Source organism: Leucoraja erinacea, chromosome 7, assembly GCF_028641065.1.
Source record: "Leucoraja erinacea ecotype New England chromosome 7, Leri_hhj_1, whole genome shotgun sequence".
NCBI classification, from domain to species: domain Eukaryota; kingdom Metazoa; phylum Chordata; class Chondrichthyes; order Rajiformes; family Rajidae; genus Leucoraja; species Leucoraja erinaceus.
In genome coordinates, this window is record NC_073383.1 from 27,165,826 (window position 1) to 27,184,931 (window position 19,106).

Sequence of the window (19,106 nt, forward strand, 5' to 3'; positions counted from 1 at the left end):
TTCTAATTTTAACAAGTCTTATGTTCGTGTTAAATAACTTTATCAAGACATGGGTTTTAAGCATCTTATAACCACATTTAACATCTGGAACCAATACTAGGAATTATTTTCTTTCTTTTATTTCTGGAAATAGAAACCTTAAGCTTTCTCATCCTTGATATCTTGATATCCTTGATATGAAAATGGAAAGAGAGATTTACATCTGCACTTTATTGGATCGTGTATGCCCTGAAATAACAAGACCCGTGCTAACTGCTTTGTTCCTGACTAGTGGAAAATTTGCTTATTCCAACCTATCTTGCAACCTCATGACAGAGTCTGCAAGAGTAGATGGTTTCAACCCAGATACATCATAATAATAATTAATAATGAAAGACTAGATTTCCATCTCCCTCCATCACAATTTTTGTTTAGAGGTACAGTGTGGAAACGGGCCCTTCGGCCCATCGAGACCGCGCCAACCATCGATCACCCATACACTAGTTCCATCCGACACAAGAGAGACAATTTACAGAAGCTAATTAATCTACAAACCTGCACATCTTTGAAGTGTGGGAGGAAAACAGAGCACCCGGAGAAAACCCACATGGTCAGAGGCAGAATGCACTAACTTATGTTTGTGTGTGCCAAAGTACTTCTTGTTCTAGCCCTACTTCTGTGCAGCTCCCATTTTAGAGAAAGGAACCATATATAATAATAATAATAATAATAATAATACATTTTATTTGCGGGCGCCTTTCAAAGTCTCAAGGACACCTTACAGAAATTAACAAAAGAGAAAAAACATATAGTCGGAGTAAAATAAATAATAAGAACATCACCAATACACAAATTAAAGACAGAAATCGCTCCAAAGCCAAAAAAATCATAAAACACATATATTATCACTTGTCCCAAACTGCAAGAGTGGCGAGGAAGCAAGGGCCTTGTGACCAAAAGTTGTCTTTGGAAACTGTCTTTATTTTCCCTTTCAAAATACTATATATATTTAAGCATAAACCTCAGCGTGAAGCAGGCATTTAAACTTGTTTCATTAAAATGACATCACAGTTAACTTCCATTATTTTATTTTTAGGTAAAGATGCTACAACTGGACTGTAAGTATATGCTACAATAAAAGGCTTGGCATGTTTAAGACATTTTCGAAACATTTTTTTCCTTCCCCTCCCTTCCCTGTGTGCCACCTGGATTTACATATTTTTATCATCTTCCATCTCCCCAATCCCCTTCCACCTATATTCCTTCCTCTGACTTTACAATTTGCACTTCTTCTATCCTTATTTCTCACTTTTTGTCTTTTCGTCTCTGTCCTTTTTCAACCATATCCATCTGCCTATCAACCCCTCCCCCTTACTGTATCCACCTATCACTTGCCAGGCTTTGTTCTGCTCCCCACCTCTTTTCCAGCTTTCTGTGCAATTAGTTTGAAGAAAGATCGTGTCCTGAAACGTCACTTTTCTAATTTCTCCAGAGATGCTGCCTGACCACCTGAGTTACTCCAGCACTTTTGGCCTGTCTTTGTTTGAAATGATATTGTATTTTTGTATAGTTTAGAGATACAGCGTGGAAACAGGCCCTTCGGTCTACCGAGTCCACGCCGAACATCGATCACCCGTACACTAGATCTATGTCCTACACACTAGGGGCAATTTACAGATGCCAATTAACCTACAAACCTGCATGTCTTTGAAATGTGGGAAGAAACTGGAGCACCCGGAGGGAACCCACGTGGTCACAAGGAGAACGTGCAAACGCCACGCAGACAGCACCCGAGGTCAGGATCGAACCTGACTCTCTGGCAGCTTAAGGCAGCACCTCTACTGCTGCGCCATTGTGCTGCCCTTCAAGCCGCCTGTATTTGTCAAAATCTGTAGAAGGGCTCATTAAAGCAATTTGGTGGAAGGAACTGCAGATTTACACAGAAGAAATTCTGGAATAACTCAGGCAGCATCTCTGGAGAGATGGAATGGGTGAATGTTTGGGTCGAAGAGTCTCGACCCGATATATCACCCATTCTTTCTGTCCAGAGATGCTGCCTGTCCTGGTGAGTTACCCCAGCAGTTTGTGTCTATCTTCATTAAAGCATTAAAGTATTCATCTGAGGATTGATGGAGTGACAACATTTTCTATTCATTAATAGTGCGTCAGTACATCCAAGAAGCAATGGAGCTGAAACAGCTGAAAATTTGGAAACTAAACACGCAACTGCAAATGGCATCCAAGTCGAAAAGATGGCTAGCACAGTCACCAATCAATCCAATGAGAGCTTAAAAGTGGCAAAAAGCACTCCCACTGGCTGTGAGAAGCAGATTGCTGAGACAGAAGAGAGAATGGACAAAAGACAGGAAAACAAGTCTCATCCAGAATCAAAGGCAGATGACAGATATGCTAGGCTGTACCAAAAAGGAACAAGTTCCATAACCCTTCATGAGCCGCAAGGAGAAAGAAATAAATGTTCCATTGAACAGAAACTCCCGAGCACTCAATCAAATCCCAAGCACCAGCCCTCCCAAAACATTACAATGGTGTCCAAACTTCAGACATCCCAAAGCTTCAAAGCATCTCCTAAACAACAAATATCCCAAATCAATACAATTGCACCAAAACAGCCACCTCAAAGCCTTGTAACAACTACTAAACAGCAAATGTCCCAACTTAGTACACCAGCACCGAAGCAATCACCTCAAAGCCTTATTACTGCTACGAAACAACAGATGTCTCAAATCAGTACAACACCTAAAGAGTCCCCGCAAAGCCTTATTACAACTCCGAATCAACACATATCCCAAAGTGTCACAGCAGTCTCCAAAGAGCAGGTGCCTCAGAGCATCTCAGCCGTTCCCGTCCAACGGACCCAATGGACCATTGCAGCCCCGAACCAACAGAAGTCCCAAAGTTCAGCAGAAACCCAAAGTCAGCAGAATGCCAAGGATGCTACGTTGCTTCAGTCATGCAAGAGAGAAGAGCAACTAACCACTGGGGCAAAAGATACTCTGGGAAGGCACCTGGAAGAGTGCAAGAATGTTGTCTCGCAGGTAAACGTAGAGGGTTGCAGAACCCCTCTACATTCACAGAGAACGACTGGGAAACCTGCCCAGGATGGGGAAGCCAAGAGAATTATAGACGGAAAATCAATATCTGCAGAATCACCCCCCGACTTCCTGACTTGTCCTCAAAACCAGACGACTCAAGAGGGTGAAGAACTGAAGTTCAGCTGCACAAGTAAGTGAACTCATGTGCTTTAGTGCATTGACTTAACATGGCAATATAGAATATATTTTTTATTAATCTTGCAAAATCTGCATTTTAAGTTGCATACCTATTTTTAGGAATGTTTACATCTGATCATAATTTTTGAAAACCTCTCAAATAATGTATAGTTTTGTAAGGCATGTCATGTTACACATGTGGGACAGATAAAATATGTAGTGCAGGAACAGGCCCTTTGGCCCTCAAAGTCTGTGCTGAATATGTCAGTGCCAAATATGATGCCAAGTTAAACCAGCCTGCACAAGAGCCATATCCCTCGATTCCCTGCATATCCATGTGCCCATCTAAAAGTCTCTTAAAGGTGTAGAAGGATATGGGCCAAATGCGGGCAGGGAGGACTAATGTAGATGGGGCATCTTGGTCAGCGTGGACAAGTTGGGCCGAAAGGCCTGTTTCCATGCTGTATGACTCTAGTAGTGGTGGTTCCAGCTGGTGAAATTGGGTAAATGCCTATTAATAGTGGAACGTACCTCTGGGGGTCCTGTAAACAAGTGAACACATGGAATCTCAGTCACCAGAAATGGTGCGAGAATCATAAACTCAAACATGCTGGAAACGTGAGATGCAAGAATGTGGGTGGCGCAGCGGTAGAATTGCTGCCTGACAGCACCAGAGAGACCCAAGTTCGATCATGACTACGGGTGTTGTCTGTACGGAGTTTGTACGTTCTCCCTGTGACAGCGTGGGTTTTTCCCGGGTGCTCTGGTTTCCTCCCACATTCCAAAGACATACAAAGTTTGTAGATTAATTGACCAGTAAAGATTGTAGATTGTCCCCAGTGTGTAGGATAGTGCTAGTGTATGGGGATTGCTGGACGGTGCGGACTGCGTGGATCTGTTTCCGTGCTGTACCTCAAGAGTAAACTAAGATCATCTGAGATGTTTGTGTTGTACAGTTACAGGAACCCCCAAACCAGTAGTAAAGTGGGCTAAAAATGGAGTTTCACTGCAAGGAAAACCAGCCGTAAAAATATATGAGGATGATGGACTTCAACATCTTAGTTTCAACAACATCAGTGTCTCAGATAGCGGTTCTTACAGCTGCACTGCATCAAACAGCAGAGGCCAACTCTCAAGGTGCTGGACATTGAGTGTAAAAGGCAAGTGGTCTGATGAAATTACTTTGCATTTTGTTTCAATATCATTTTTAATAACACATTAGGGATTAAGATTATATTCACTTGATTGGGATTCACTTTTTTCGGGATGCATCACAACATGGTTTGGGAACAGCTCCATGCAAGACCGCAAGACATTGCAGAGAATTGTGTACATAGCCCAGACAATCACACAGACCAACCACCCTTCCATGGACTTCATCTCCACTTCACGCTGCCTCAGTAAAACCACCAGCATAATGAAGGACGAGTCTCACCCCCGTCATTCCCTCTTCTCCCCTCTCCCATCAGGCTAGAGGTACAGAAGTGTGAAAAAGCATACCTCCAGATTCAGGGACAGTTTCTTCCCAGCTGTTATCAGGCAACTGAACCATCCTATCAACAACTGGAGAGCGATCCTGAACTACCATCTACTTCATTGGAGACCCTCGGACTATCTTTAATTGGACTTCACTGGGCTTTATCTTGCAGTAAACGTTATTCCCTTTATCATGTGTGGGCGGTTCAATTGTAATTATGTATAGTCTTTCCGCTGACAGGTTAGCACACACCAAAAAGCTTTCCACTGTACCTTGGTAAACGTGACAATAATAATAATAATAATAATAATAATAATAATAATAATAATATTAATAATAATAATAATAAATTTTATTTATGGGCGCCTTTCAAAAGTCTCAAGGACACCTTACAAAAATTTAGCAGGTAGAGGAAAAAAATGTATGCGGAATGAAATAAATAGTAGAGACATGACTAGTACACAAATTAAAGACAGAATTCAATTCAAAACACAATATGAGGCAATTCAAGCACAGATGAAAAGGGAGGGGGACGTGGGGCTAAGGATAGGCAGAGGTGAAGAGATGGGTCTTGAGGCGGGACTGGAAGATGGTGAGGGACACGGAATTGCGGATCAGTTGGGGGAGGGAGTTCCAGAGCCTGGGAGCTGCCCTGGAGAAGGCTCTGTCTCCAAAACTGTGGAGGTTGGATTTGTGGATGGAGAGGAGACCGGCTGATGTGGATCTGAGGGACCGTGAGGGTTGGTAGGGGGAGAGGAGGTCAGTGAGATATGGGGGGGGCCAGATGGTGGAGGGCTTTATAGGTGAGGACCAGGATTTTGTAGGTGATCCGGTGGGAGACGGGAAGCCAGTGAAGTTGTTTGAATTAAATTAAACTAAACTGAATCCATTGGTTGTGGTATTCGGTAGACAGCAAGAAACCTGAATTGAAGTCCTGCCCTTACAAATTAAAAAATACATTTAAAACCTTTTTGATAAGTTACGAGTTAAAAGCCAAGAACCAAAATATTACTTCAAAGGGCTCAAGGTTGCGATAAAAAATCTAACTGATATACAAACATATGCATCCTTAAATCAAGAACATGATTGTCTGGCTACAAATACCTGCATCCGATGTTAGGTATTTGTTACTTATGCACTCTGAAGGCTCCCTGCAAACTGCTAGTAACAAACATTTGCTTCCATGTTCAAAAAATGTAAGATGAGTTTGATAGATCTAATCGGCAATGATCCAGAAATAATATCTGTGCAGAATCTGGCAAAATCTCAACCCCTGAAAAACCATCTCAGAAACATATGGGCCCCAGTTTTAATTCCGGCTTTGGTTGGAGGGTTGTATAATGAGTTGGAAAATCATCCAGTTTCCAAACAAAAGGCCTGGGCTATTTTAACTCTTAAGCCTTGATTAATTTCTTCTGCTTTCCGAGTTCATAAGTTAATACTTTATTGGAGCAGAATTAAGCCATTCAGCCCATCAAGTCTACTCTGCCATTCAATCATAGCTGATCTATCTTTCCCTTTCAACCCCATTCTCCTGCCTTCACCCCATAATCCCTGACCCGTACTAATCAAGAATCTTTCAATCTCTGCCTTAAAAATATCCCTAGACTTGGCCTCCACAGCTGTCTGTGGTAATGAATTCCACACATCCACCACCCTCTGACTAAAGAAATTCCTCCTCATCTCTTTCTAAAGGTACATCGTTTTATTCTTCCTACCACAAGGCTAGTTTAGTTTAGTATTGAGAGACAGCATGGACTTTGGCCCTTTGACCTACCAAATCCACGCCGATCATCAATCACCCAATCACGCCAATTCTATGATATCTCACTTTCGCATCCACTCCCTGCACTCTCGGTCGGGGTAGTTTTACAGTGGCCAATTAACTGGCAAATCCTGTATGCCTTTGGAGTGTGGGAGGAAACCGGAACACTCGTAGAAAACCCATGCGGTCATGGGGAGAATGTACAGACTCTGTACCGACAGCACCCGTAGTCAGGATCGAACCCGGGTCTCTGGTGCTGTAAGCTCTGGCACAACTCTACTGCTGCGCCACTGTGCCGTTTGAAATGTTTTCAAACATTTCCCACTTCAATCTGATGATTGCATCCTTCAGTTTTGATACTCTTATATCTATTTAAATGTTTGGAATGCTAATGGCAACAATCAACCAGTTGGTTATTGATTGCTATTTTACTAATGCGCTTAGTTTCTATTATAGCCTTTGCTATACCAGCACTGGTCAAATCAATTAATGTGTGAACTCTCTGACCTAATTCACAGGTCTTCATGGTTCAGATGGGTAAAGACACCAGCTAGAAATTGCTGCTGATGATACTGTTTGGTAATACTGCAATACATTTACATGACTGTGCAACTTTGAAGAGCATTTAAGGGGGAGATTGACAGACACCTGATTAGTATGGGTGTCAAGGGTTATGGGGAGAAGGCAGGAGAATGGGGTTGAGAGGAAAAGATAGATCAAACATTATTGAATGGTGGCATAGATGGGTTGAATGGCCTACTACTGCTCCTCTGACATGAACTTATTAAATAGTTTAAAAGGTGCACCCTGCTTTAATAGCTAAAGAATATAATACGTGCACATGTTATCCAATGTTATTTGCATCAACAATTTATGTGCAATGGATATGCAAAGGCTTTTGCACATATTAATGATGGGTTATTTTTGATCAATCATTTCAAGGATCCAAGGGCAAGGAGCTGCCCCCAGCGTTCACCAGCAAACTGAAGGATTGCACCGTGAGTGAAGGGCAGGATTTTGTGCTGGAGTGCTTGGTGGAGGGTAAACCTCCGCCTCACGTTACATGGCTTGTCAATGGTAAGAGAAATATTTTACACGCCAATAGTTTCAATGTAGTAGTTTTGCAAACTTTTAATTCCTAGTTTAAAGTTCAAAGTTGAAAAAAAAACAATTTGAGTTTGAGATTTTGTTGAGGCTACCTTATTCCTCTGTTAATCATTGGGTTGTCTGATTACAGGTCTTTGTTACAGTAAAACAACCTGACTTTGTCAGTCACTGTTGCAACTAATTAGCAGATAGTTCTCAAACAGTCGATTTAGTTCTTAAGACATCATAAGACGTAGGAGCAAATTAGGCCATTTGGCCCATCTAGTCTTCTCCGTTGTATAATCATAGCTGATCTATTTTTCCCTCTCAACCCCATTCTCTAGCCTTCTCCCCATAACCTTTGACGCCCTTACTAATCAAGATCATATCAATCTCCGCTTTAAAAATGCCCAATGTCTTGGCCCCCATAACCATCTGTGGCAATGAATTCCACAGATTCCACCACCCTCTGACTACAGAAATCCCCCCTCATCTGCTTACTGAAGGTATGTCCTTTTATTTTTGAGGCTGTGCCCTCTGTCCCTAGACTCTCCCATTAGTGGAAACATCCATTCCACTAATATTCCATCCACGCCTTCTATTATCCAGTAGGTTTCAATGAGTTTCCCTCCCCCCCCCCCCCCCCCCCCCCAATCCTTCTAAACTCCAGTGAGCCAAGTCTTAGACCCATCAAAAGCTCCTCATACATTAACCCAATCATTCTTTCTTCCTCTGGTACACCAGATGGTCTTACCTCTGCACCGTGAATTGGGATAATTCCAAAATATTGTGTCTCAAATCTTTTCACAATCTAAACCTTGTACAAAAAATCTTTTAACTTTTTGACTGCAGTGAGCAAATGTGGAATGCTTAATCATAAATAAATGCTAATGGTTGCATTCTATTGAAGAAAACATATGATTTTTTTTTTTTGCATTGCAAATTATAAAGTTTTAAATGATTACTTTCCATATTTGCAAATATATCAGTAATGCCTTAACACAAAGTCTTAACCGGCTGATCATTCTCTCCTTCCGTATAACAAGATGAAAGTCATAACTCTTCCTGTACACACTGCCACAATCTTAGCATGTTGTTAGTTTTACTTTGTGGTTGTAATCAGAGTTCCCTTGATTGAGATTTCCCTGATAAATTCACAGGAAATTCAATTGGAAATTTGAACAACAAACAAATTAAAACAAAATGTTGTGCTTTTGTTGTACTTTATCTTTTTGATTTTAAGGAAATAATGAACCATGTGTTTTGATTTTAAATCCTTAACGACAAGGGCACTAGCTTTTGTAAACTTTGGGTGGAGAGTGCGGCACGGTGGCAGAGTAGAGTTGGTAGAGTTGCTGCCTTGCAGCATCAGACACCTGGGTTCGATTCTGACCACGAGTGCGGGCTGTAGTTTGCTGGAGTTTGTACATTCTCCCCGTGACCTGCATGAGTTTCCTCCACTCTCCAAAGGCATACAGGTTTGTAGGTTAATTGGCTTGGTATAATTGTAATTTGTGGGATCCCTGATCGGCGCAGAATTGGTGTACAGAAGGGGCTGTATCTCTAAACTCTCATCTCTAAACTAAACTAAACTAGGTAGATAAAAATGCTGGAGAAACTCAGTGGGTGAGGCAGAATCTATGGAGCGAAGGAATAGGTGCCGTTTCGGGTCGAGAACTGAAGAAGGGTCTCGACCCAAAACTTTTTCAGACTGAAGAAGGGTCTCGACCCGAAAGTTCACCTATTCCTTCGCTCCATAGATGCTGCCTCACCCGCTGAGTTTCTCCAGTTTTTTTGTCTACCTTCGATTTTTCCAGCATCTGCAGTTCCTTCTTAAACTAAACTAGGTTGCTCTTTACTCCAGAATTTGAGTGATAGAATTTGTTCGCAATGCTGTAGTTCTAAAGTGTTGGCAGAAGGTGCCTCCATTTTCTTGAGTTACTGGGTGGTTGATTGAAAGATGCAGCATGGAAACAGGCCCTCCAGCCCATCGAGTTTCTGCTGACCATTGATCACCAAGTTCACACTAATTATACGTTATTCCACTTTCGCATCCGCTCCCTACACACCAGGGGCAATTTACACAGGCCAATTAATCTACAAACCGTGCACTTCTTTGGGATGTGAGAGAAAACAGGAGCACTTGGAAGAAACCCATGCATTCACGGGGAGAACATGCAAAATCCACACGAACAGCACCCAAGGTCAGGGTCAAACCAAGGGCTCCGGCACTGTGAGACAGCGGGCTCTACCAGCTGTGCCACTGTGCCACTTTGAGCATGATTGTAATCTGGTTGCGTTATGTTTTATTTGTCTTTTTCCTCAGCGTAGATTTAGAGTCGGAGTCATACAGCATGGAAACGGGTCCTTCGGCCCAAATTGACCATGCCGACCTACAAGCCTCATCTACATGTCCCGCCTGCCTGTATTTGGCACATATTCCTCTAAACCTGTCCTATCCATGTACCTGTCTTAAATGTTGTGATAGTACCTCCTCAACCACCTCCTCCAGCAGCTCGATCCATACACCCACCACCCTTTGTGTGAAAAAGTTATGTGAAAAATCTTTCCCCCCTCACCTTAAGCCTATGTTCCCTGGTTCTCGATTACTCATACTCTGGGTAAAGAACGTAGGGGCTTGCTGTGGGGTTTTTTTTCTGGGTGTTCCAATCTCCTCCCACATTTCAACGACGTACAAGTTTGTAGGTCAATTGTTTTTGGTAAAAATTGTAAATTGTCCCTAATGTTTAGGATAGAGCTTGTCTGCCTGCGGGCATCGCTGGTTGGTGTGGACTCGGTACGCCAAAAAGGCCTGTATTTCTAAATTGAACTAAACTAAAAAATCATTGACGTTGCCTATTTCATCCTTTCTATACTATTCATGGAGACTGTTTATCTTCCGACAGTATGGCACTCCAAAGTAGACTGTATTAACATGTTAACGATTTCTCATTTTTAAGTGTTCAGAGTGAAGTCCATATGTAAGCACACAATAAAGTAGGGATCCTCAACCTTGCCCAGGGATGTCTCAGTAGGGACATAACAAAGTTGCCACTTTTGAATATATTAAAATAAATTAGGACAAAAGGGCACGGGTTAAAGGTTCTGCGAGTTAAATTCAATACAGATGTCAGGAAGCTTTTCCATATTGGGATACTGTGAACGGCAGCTGGAATTAGTTGCCAGGAAGTTTTCTTTTGAGGCCTGCACACAGAAATCATTTAATATATGATTACAGTAACCGGAAGCTGATCGGGTTAGTGTTCTCAAAAGATAAGATTTAATGCCAATCCTGTAGTTTTGGGATTTGAGATACTAACAGCTGATGTTCACTCCTTGTTTTTTTATCGTTCTGAACAATGGATTATGTGTTAAACACTGATAACATTTACCCTTATCATGCATTTTATGCGTTATATAAAAATGATTGGATTCGTAAAAAGCTGGATTCGTAAAACATACCAGAACTGAAGGTTAACAGCACTGGCATCTTGGAAGAAATCTGGAGGAAGATGTTAGTTTCAAGGAAAGCCTCAATTTTAACGTGAGAAGAAACGCAGGCAGGTTTAGCTCCCATGACCCGTTTCTACTCTCCCAGTCCTGGCAGTAATCAAGCTACTTTCAGCCAAGCCCCCCTGAGTCTTATATAAGTTTAGTTTAGAGATACCGCATAGAAACTGGCCCACTGAGATTACGCCTACTCTCGATCACCCATTCACACTAGTTCTGTGTTATTCCACTTTCACATCCACTCTCAACACACAGATTCAGATTCAGATTCAACTTTAATTGTCATTGTCAGTGTACAGTACAGAGACAACGAAATGCATTTAGCATTTCCCCCGGCTGGCGATGGCGATTGTCCCGCGGCCATTGAAGCCACGCCGGGTGGTGCGAGGTCGCACACCGGGTCTTGGTGTTGGAGCCCCCGGTGTGCGCTCGCAAAGTCCCGCGGCCATTCCAGCCGCGCGGGGCAGTGGTGTCAGACAGGGGGGGGGGGGGGGGGGGGTGATTGGCAGTCACCGAGGTACGTTGTTGAGTAGAGCGACAGCCGCCGGGAAGAAGCTGTTCCTGGACCTGCTGGTCCGGCAACGGAGAGACCTGTACCTGTAGAGGGTAAACAGTCTATGGTTGGGGTGAGAGCAGTCCTTGGCGATGCTGAGCGCCCTCCGCAGACAACGCTTGCTTTGGACAGACTCAATGGAGGGGAGCGAGGAACCGGTGATGCTTTGGGCAATTTTCACCACCCTCTGCAAGGCCTTCCGGTCGGAGACAGAGCAGTTGTGATACAGTTGGTAAAGATGCTCTCGACAACAGTGGCAATTTCCAGAGAGCCAATTAACCTACAAACCTGCACATCTTTGGAGTGTGGGTGGAAACCGGAGCACCTGGAGAAAACCCACAAGGTCACAGGGAGAACCTACAAATTCTTTTAGACACAAAATGCTGGAGTAACTCAGTGGGGCAGGCAGCATGTCTGGAGAGAAGGAATGGGTGACGTTTCAGGTTGAGACTTTTCTTCAGACTACAAACTCTTTTCAGAGTAGAAACTCTTTTCTGCCCCGACCCCCTGTCACCTACTACCTCTATCATCCCTCCCTCTGGCTTTACATTTCACTCCACCTCTCTCCTTATCCAGCACCCTTTTGTCTCCTTTTCACCTCTAACCTACATCCGCATATCATACCCTGCCTCGTCTTTCACTTGTCAATTGGTCTGAAAAAGGATGGCACAATGGAGCACGGGTAGAGTTGCTGCCATTCAGCGCCAGAGACTGGGTTCCATCCTGCCTAAGGTGCTGCTGTCTGTACGGAGTTTGCACATTCTCCCTGTGACCGCCTGTGTCTCTGGGTGCTCCAGTTTCCTTCCACACTTCAAAGACATACAGGTTTGGCTTTGTAAATTGTAAATAAGCGTGTAGGCTAGTGCTAGTGTACGGGGTGATCACTGGTCAGCGCAGACTCATTGGGCCAGAGGGCCAGTTTCCGCACTGCATTTCTAGAGTCTAAAGGTCATAAGGATCTCGACCCGAAACAGTACCTATCCATGTCTTTCACATATGCTGCCTGACCCACTGAGTTATTCCATTTATTTGTGTTTTTGAAGTTCCTTGTGTCTCCATGTTACCCACTTTAGAAACATAGAAACATAGAAATTAGGTGCAGGAGTAGGCCATTCGGCCCTTCGAGCCTGCACCGCCATTCAATATGATCATGGCTGATCATCCAACTCAGTATCCCGTACCTGCCTTCTCTCCATACCCCCTGATCCCCTTAGCCACAAGGGCCACATCTAACTCCCTCTTAAATATAGCCAATGAACTGGCCTCAACTACCCTCTGTGGCAGAGAATTCCAGAGATTCACCACTCTCTGTGTGAAAAAAGTTGTTCTCATCTCGGTTTTAAAGGATTTCCCCTTTATCCTTAAGCTGTGACCCCTTGTCCTGGACTTCCCTAACATCGGGAACAATCTTCCTGCATCTAGCCTGTCCAACCCCTTAAGAATTTTGTAAGTTTCTATAAGATCCCCTCTCAATCTTCTAAATTCTAGAGAGTATAAACCAAGTCTATCCAGTCTTTCTTCATAAGACAGTCCTGACATCCCAGGAATCAGTCTGGTGAACCGTCTCTGCACTCCCTCTATGGCAATAATGTCCTTCCTCAGATTTGGAGACCAAAAAACTGCATGCAATACTCCAGGTGTGGTCTCACCAAGACCCTGTACAACTGCAGTAGAACCTCTCTGTTCCTATACTCAAATCCTTTTGCAATGAAAGCTAACATACCATTCGCTTTCTTTACTGCCTGCTGCACCTGCATGCCTACCTTCAATGACTGGTGTACCATGACACCCAGGTCTCGCTGCATCTCCCCCTTTCCCAATCGGCCACCATTTAGATAATAGTCTGCTTTCCTGTTTTTGCCACCAAAATGGATAACCTCACATTTATCCACATTTATCCACTTTCTTGTTTTCTTGCTACACACTGCACAAATCTTTTCCCATATCTTGCAACTTGCACAGTCACCAGCTGCATCCAGTCATCCTTCTCGGCTACATAAATCTCCCAGTTACATTTATGTTCACCACTCCCTCCTCCAGATTCCAGCTTGGTTCTTCTCCACCACTCAATGCAATATAGAAACATAGAAACATAGAAATTAGGTGCAGGAGTAGGCCATTCGGCCCTTTGAGCCTGCACCGCCATTCAATATGATCATGGCTGATCATCTAACTCAGTATCCCGTCGTATCTGCCTTCTCTCCATACCCCCTGATCCCCTTAGCCACAAGGGCCACATCTAACTCCCTCTTAATTATAGCCAATGAACTGGCCTCAACTACCCTCTGTGGCAGAGAGTTCCAGAGATTCACCACTCTCTGTGTGAAAAAAGTTCTTCTCATCTCGGTTTTAAAGGATTTCCCCCTTATCCTTAAGCTGTGACCCCTTGTCCTCGACTTCCCCAACATCGGGAACAATCTTCCTGCATCTAGCCTGTCAAACCCCTTAAGAATTTTGTAAGTTTCTATAAGATCCCCTCTCAATCTCCTAAATTCTAGAGAGTATAAACCAAGTCTATCCAGTCTTTCTTCATAAGACAGTCCTGACATCCCAGAAATCAGTCTGGTGAACCTTCTCTGCACTCCCTCTATGGCAATAATGTCCTTCCTCAGATTTGGAGACCAAAACTGTACGCAATACTCCAGGTGTGGTCTCACCAAGACCCTGTACAACTGCAGTAGAACCTCCCTGCTCCTATACTCAAATCCTTTTGCTATGAAAGCCAACATACCATTCGCTTTCTTTACTGCCTGCTGCACCTGCATGCCTACCTTCAATGACTGGTGTACCATGACACCCAGGTCTCGCTGCATCTCCCCTTTCCCCAATCGGCCACCATTTAGATAATAGTCTGCTTTCCCGTTTTTGCCACCAAAATGGATAACCTCACATTTATCCACATTATACTGCATCTGCCAAACATTTGCCCACTCACCCAGCATATCCAAGTCACCTTGCAGTCTCCTAGCATCCTCCTCACAGCTAACACTGCCCCCCAGCTTAGTGTCATCCGCAAACTTGGAGATATTGCCTTCAATTCCCTCATCCAGATCATTAATATATATTGTAAATAGTTGGGGTCCCAGCACTGAGCCTTGCGGTACCCCACTAGTCACTGCCTGCCATTGTGAAAAGGACCCGTTTACTCCTACTCTTTGCTTCCTGTTTGCCAGCCAGTTCTCTATCCACATCAATACTGAACCCCCAATGCCGTGTGCTTTAAGTTTGTATACTAATCTCTTATGTGGGACCTTGTCGAAAGCCTTCTGGAAGTCCAGATACACCACATCCACTGGTTCTCCCCTATCCACGCTACTAGTTACATCCTTGAAAAATTCTATAAGATTCGTCAGACACGATTTACCTTTCGTAAATCCATGCTGACTTTGTCCAATGATTTCACCACTTTCCAAATGTGCTGCTATCCCATCTTTAATAACTGACTCTAGCAGTTTCCCCACTACCGATGTTAGACTAACTGGTCTGTAATTCCCCGTTTTCTCTCTCCCTCCCTTCTTAAAAAGTGGGGTTACGTTTGCTACCCGCCAATCCTCTGGAACTACTCCAGAATCTAAATAGTTTTGAAAGATTATTACTAATGCATCCACTATTTCTGGAGCTACTTCCTTAAGTACTCTGGGATGCAGCCTATCTGGCCCTGGGGATTTATCAGGCTTTAATCCATTCAATTTACCCAACACCACTTCCCGACTAACCTGGATTTCACTCAATTCCTCCAACTCCTTTGACCCGCTGTCCCCTGCTATTTCCGGCAGATTATTTATGTCTTCCTTTGTGAAGACGGAGCCAAAGTAGTTATTCAATTGGTCCGCCATATCCTGGTTCCCCATGATCAACTCACCTGTTTCTGACTGCAAGGGACCTACATTTGTTTTAACTAATCTCTTTCTTTTCACATATCTATAAAAACTTTTGCAGTCAGTTTTTATGTTCCCTGCCAGTTTTCTTTCATAATCCATTTTTCCTTTCCTAATTAAGCCCTTTGTCCTCCTCTGCTGGTCTCTGAATTTCTCCCAGTCCTCTGGTATGCTGCTTTTTCTGGCTAATTTGTACGCATCATCCTTCACTTTGATACTATCCCTGATTTCCCTTGTTATCCACGGATGCACTACCTTCCCTGATTTATTCTTTTGCCAAACTGGGATGAACAATTTTTGCAGTTCATCCATGCAGTCTTTAAATGACTTCCATTGCATTATCCACCGTCAACCCTTTTAGAGTTAATTGCCAGTCAATCTTGGCCAATTCACGTCTCATACCCTCAAAGTTACCTTTCTTTAAGTTCAGAACCATTGTTTCTGAATTAACAATGTCACTCTCCATCCTAATGAAGAATTCAACCATATTATGGTCACTCTTGCCCAAGGGGCCACGCACAACAAGACTGCTAACTAACCGTTCCTCATTACTCAATACCCAGTCTAAAATAGCCTGCTCTCTCGTTGGTTCCTCTACATGTTGATTTAGATAACTATCCCACATACATTCCAAGAAATCCTCTTCCTCAGCACCCCTGCCAATTTGATTCACCCAATCTATATGTAGATTGGTCACCCATTATAACTGCTTTGCCTTTGTCGCACGCATTTCTAATTTCCTGTTTGATACCATCTCCAACTTCACTACTACTGTTAGGTGGCCTGTACACAACACCCACCAGCGTTTTCTGCCCCTTAGTGTTTTGCAGCTCTATCCATACCGATTCCACATCCTCCAAACTAATGTCCTTCCTTTCCATTGCGTTAATCTCCTCTCTAATCAGCAACGCTACCCCACCTCCTTTTCCTTTCTCTCTATCCCTCCTGAATATTGAATATCCCTGGATGGTCAGCTCCCAGCCTTGGTCACCCTGGAGCCATGTCTCCGTGATCCCAACTATATCATAATCATTAATGGCTATCTGCACGTTCAACTCATCCACCTTATTACGAATACTCCTTGCATTGAGACACAAAGCCTTCAGGCTTGTTTTTACAACTCTCTTACCCCTTATACAATTATGTTGAGAAGTGGCCCTTTTTGATTTTTGCCCTTGTTTTGTCTGCCTGCCACTTTTACTTTTCACCTTGCTACCTATTTCTTCTATCCTCATTTTACACCCCCTGCCTCTCTGCTCTTGTACCCATCCCCCTGCCACATTAGTTTAAATCCTCCCCGACAGCACGAGCAAACACTCCCCCAAGGACATTGGTTCCATTCCAGCCCAGGTGCAGACCGTGCTGTTTGTACTGGTCCCACCTCCCCCAGAACTGGTTCCAATGCCCTAAACATTTGAATCCCTCCCCCTTGCACCATTTTTCAAGCCATGTATTCATCTGCAATATCCTCCTATTTCTGCTCTGACTGGCCCGTGGTACTGGTGGTAATCCAGAGATTATTACCTTTGAGGTCCTACTTTTAAGTTTATCTCCTAGCTCCCTAAATTCATCCTGTAGGACCTCATCCCTTTTTTTACCTATATCGTTGGTGCCAATATGCACCACGACAACTGGCTGTTCACCCACCCCCTCCAGAATGTTCTGCAGCCGTTCAGTGACATCCCTGACCCTTGCACCAGGGAGGAAACATACCATCCTGGAGTCTCGTTTGCGGCCGCAGAAACGCCTATCTATTCCCCAATATCAATCTCACTCCCAGTGTGCTTGCAAATCTCCACTTCCCTTTGCAATTGCCACTCACCAACAGTTAGCATTGTCTTCTGTATGAGGGGCATCGAGAACCAGAGGACATCGGCTTAAGGTGATATGGGGAAATATTTAATAAAAACCTGAGGGGCAACTTTCCAACTGAGAGGATGTGGGGCATATGGACAGGTATGACAACAATACCTAAAAGACATTTGGACAGGTACATGGATAGAAAAGATTTAGAGGGGTATGGGCCAAACGCAGGCAGGTGGGACTAGTGTAGAAGTGGCATGTTGATCGGAATGGGAAAATTGGGCGGATGGGCCTATTTCTGTGCTGACAGCATTGCTGGTATCAGTGCAGCAAGACCTAGGCTGTTGTGCTTTATACTATATCAAACACATCTGAATCATGTACTTCCAAAACCCATCTCTCTGCAGTTAAGCTGTACCACTGATGAAGCCTGTCCCTCGTGACCTTGAAATACATTACTCAATCTTAGCAACATGAAACTAATCTAATACTTGATTTTGCCCATTACATCCCAGTGGTATGAACATTGACTTCTCTAACGTTGGTTAGAGATAGTCCTTGCTTTCTCTCTCCACCCCTTCTCCTTCCCAGTTCTCCCAACAGTCTTACAGTCTCTGACTACATTCTATCTTTGTCCCACCCCCTCCCCGACCTCAGTCTGAAGAAAGGTCTCGACCCGAAACGTCGCCCATTCCTTCTCTCCAGAGATGCTGCCTCACCCGCTGAGTTACTCCAGCATTTTGTGTCTACTCAATTTTGCCCTGTGATTTGATTTTGCTCTGTTGCAATAAAGGTATTATTTCAGGATGCATGTTATTTACAGCTTGGTCCTCTTCCATATGTTCATTGGATCTTGAGTGGGCCACACGCAAACACAACAGAAAAGACATTTACTTTCAAATATAACTTGAAAACTTGTTTAAGTTAGACCTGCTTTGAAGTTCCCTAAATTCCTTTCCCCCGAGACACCACCAGGAAATTTTCCATTATAGTTCAAGTCACGTGAACCTTTTTCCCAGGCTGGTAATGTCAAAGACTAAAGGGCATTGCTTTAAGGTGAGAGGGGCAAAGTTGAAAGAAGATTTGTGGGGCAAGTTTTTTTTTTAGTAAGCGGGTAGTAGATGCCTGGAACATGCAGCAGAGGTGGTGATGGTGGTGGAGGTAGATCCTATAGTGGTGTTGAAGAGGCTTCTGGATAAGCAAAAGGGCAGTCGGGGAATGGAGGGATGTGGATCACGCGCAGGCAGAGAAGATCAGTTTAACTTGGCATCATGTTTGGCACAGGCATTGTGGGCCGAAGGGCCTGTTTCTATCCTGTACTGTTCTAAGTGTAGGATGGAAATGCAGGTGCTGTTTATATCGAATCGTTTTGCTGAGCACTGACGCTCAGTCTGCGTTTGCCCGACACGATCTCCTGGATGCCAGACATTTTAACTCCGCTTCCCGCTCTAAATATTGACCTTTCTTTTCCTGGGCCTCCTCCACTGTCAGACTGAGGCCACACGCAAATCAGAAGAACAGCAGCTCATATTTTTGCTTGGGCTGCTTCCAACACAGTCGGATGGACGTTGATTTCTCTAATTTCAAATAACTCTTACATCCTTTCCCCCCTCCACCCCCTCACCCCCTCCATCCTTCACTCTAGTCATCCTACTAGTTCTACTGTTCGCATCCTTATATCCCTGTCATGCACACATCTTCCCCATCCAACAATGGGCCATTATTGGCTCCACCCTTCCCAAGGTTATCTGTTGCCGACCCTGTTTTGTTTTGTTCTGGCCTTCTCTATCAGTCTGAAGAAGGGTTCTGACCCAAAACATCACCT

At 43.8% G+C, this 19,106-nt stretch overlaps 1 protein-coding gene across 9 annotated transcripts in view; it reads left to right on the plus strand.

The window, feature by feature from the left end:
- The window catches only part of LOC129698790 (myosin light chain kinase, smooth muscle-like), a 258,392-nt gene that overhangs the window by 126,581 nt on the left and 112,705 nt on the right, over positions 1 to 19,106 (plus strand). For all 9 annotated transcript variants that reach the window (XM_055638067.1, XM_055638068.1, XM_055638065.1 and 6 more), the window contains 4 exons: positions 1,076 to 1,097; positions 2,141 to 3,222; positions 4,166 to 4,369; positions 7,394 to 7,528. In XM_055638067.1, coding sequence (XP_055494042.1) covers positions 1,076 to 1,097; positions 2,141 to 3,222; positions 4,166 to 4,369; positions 7,394 to 7,528 — 1,443 coding nt within the window. The remainder of the gene's footprint in view (positions 1 to 1,075; positions 1,098 to 2,140; positions 3,223 to 4,165; positions 4,370 to 7,393; positions 7,529 to 19,106) is intronic.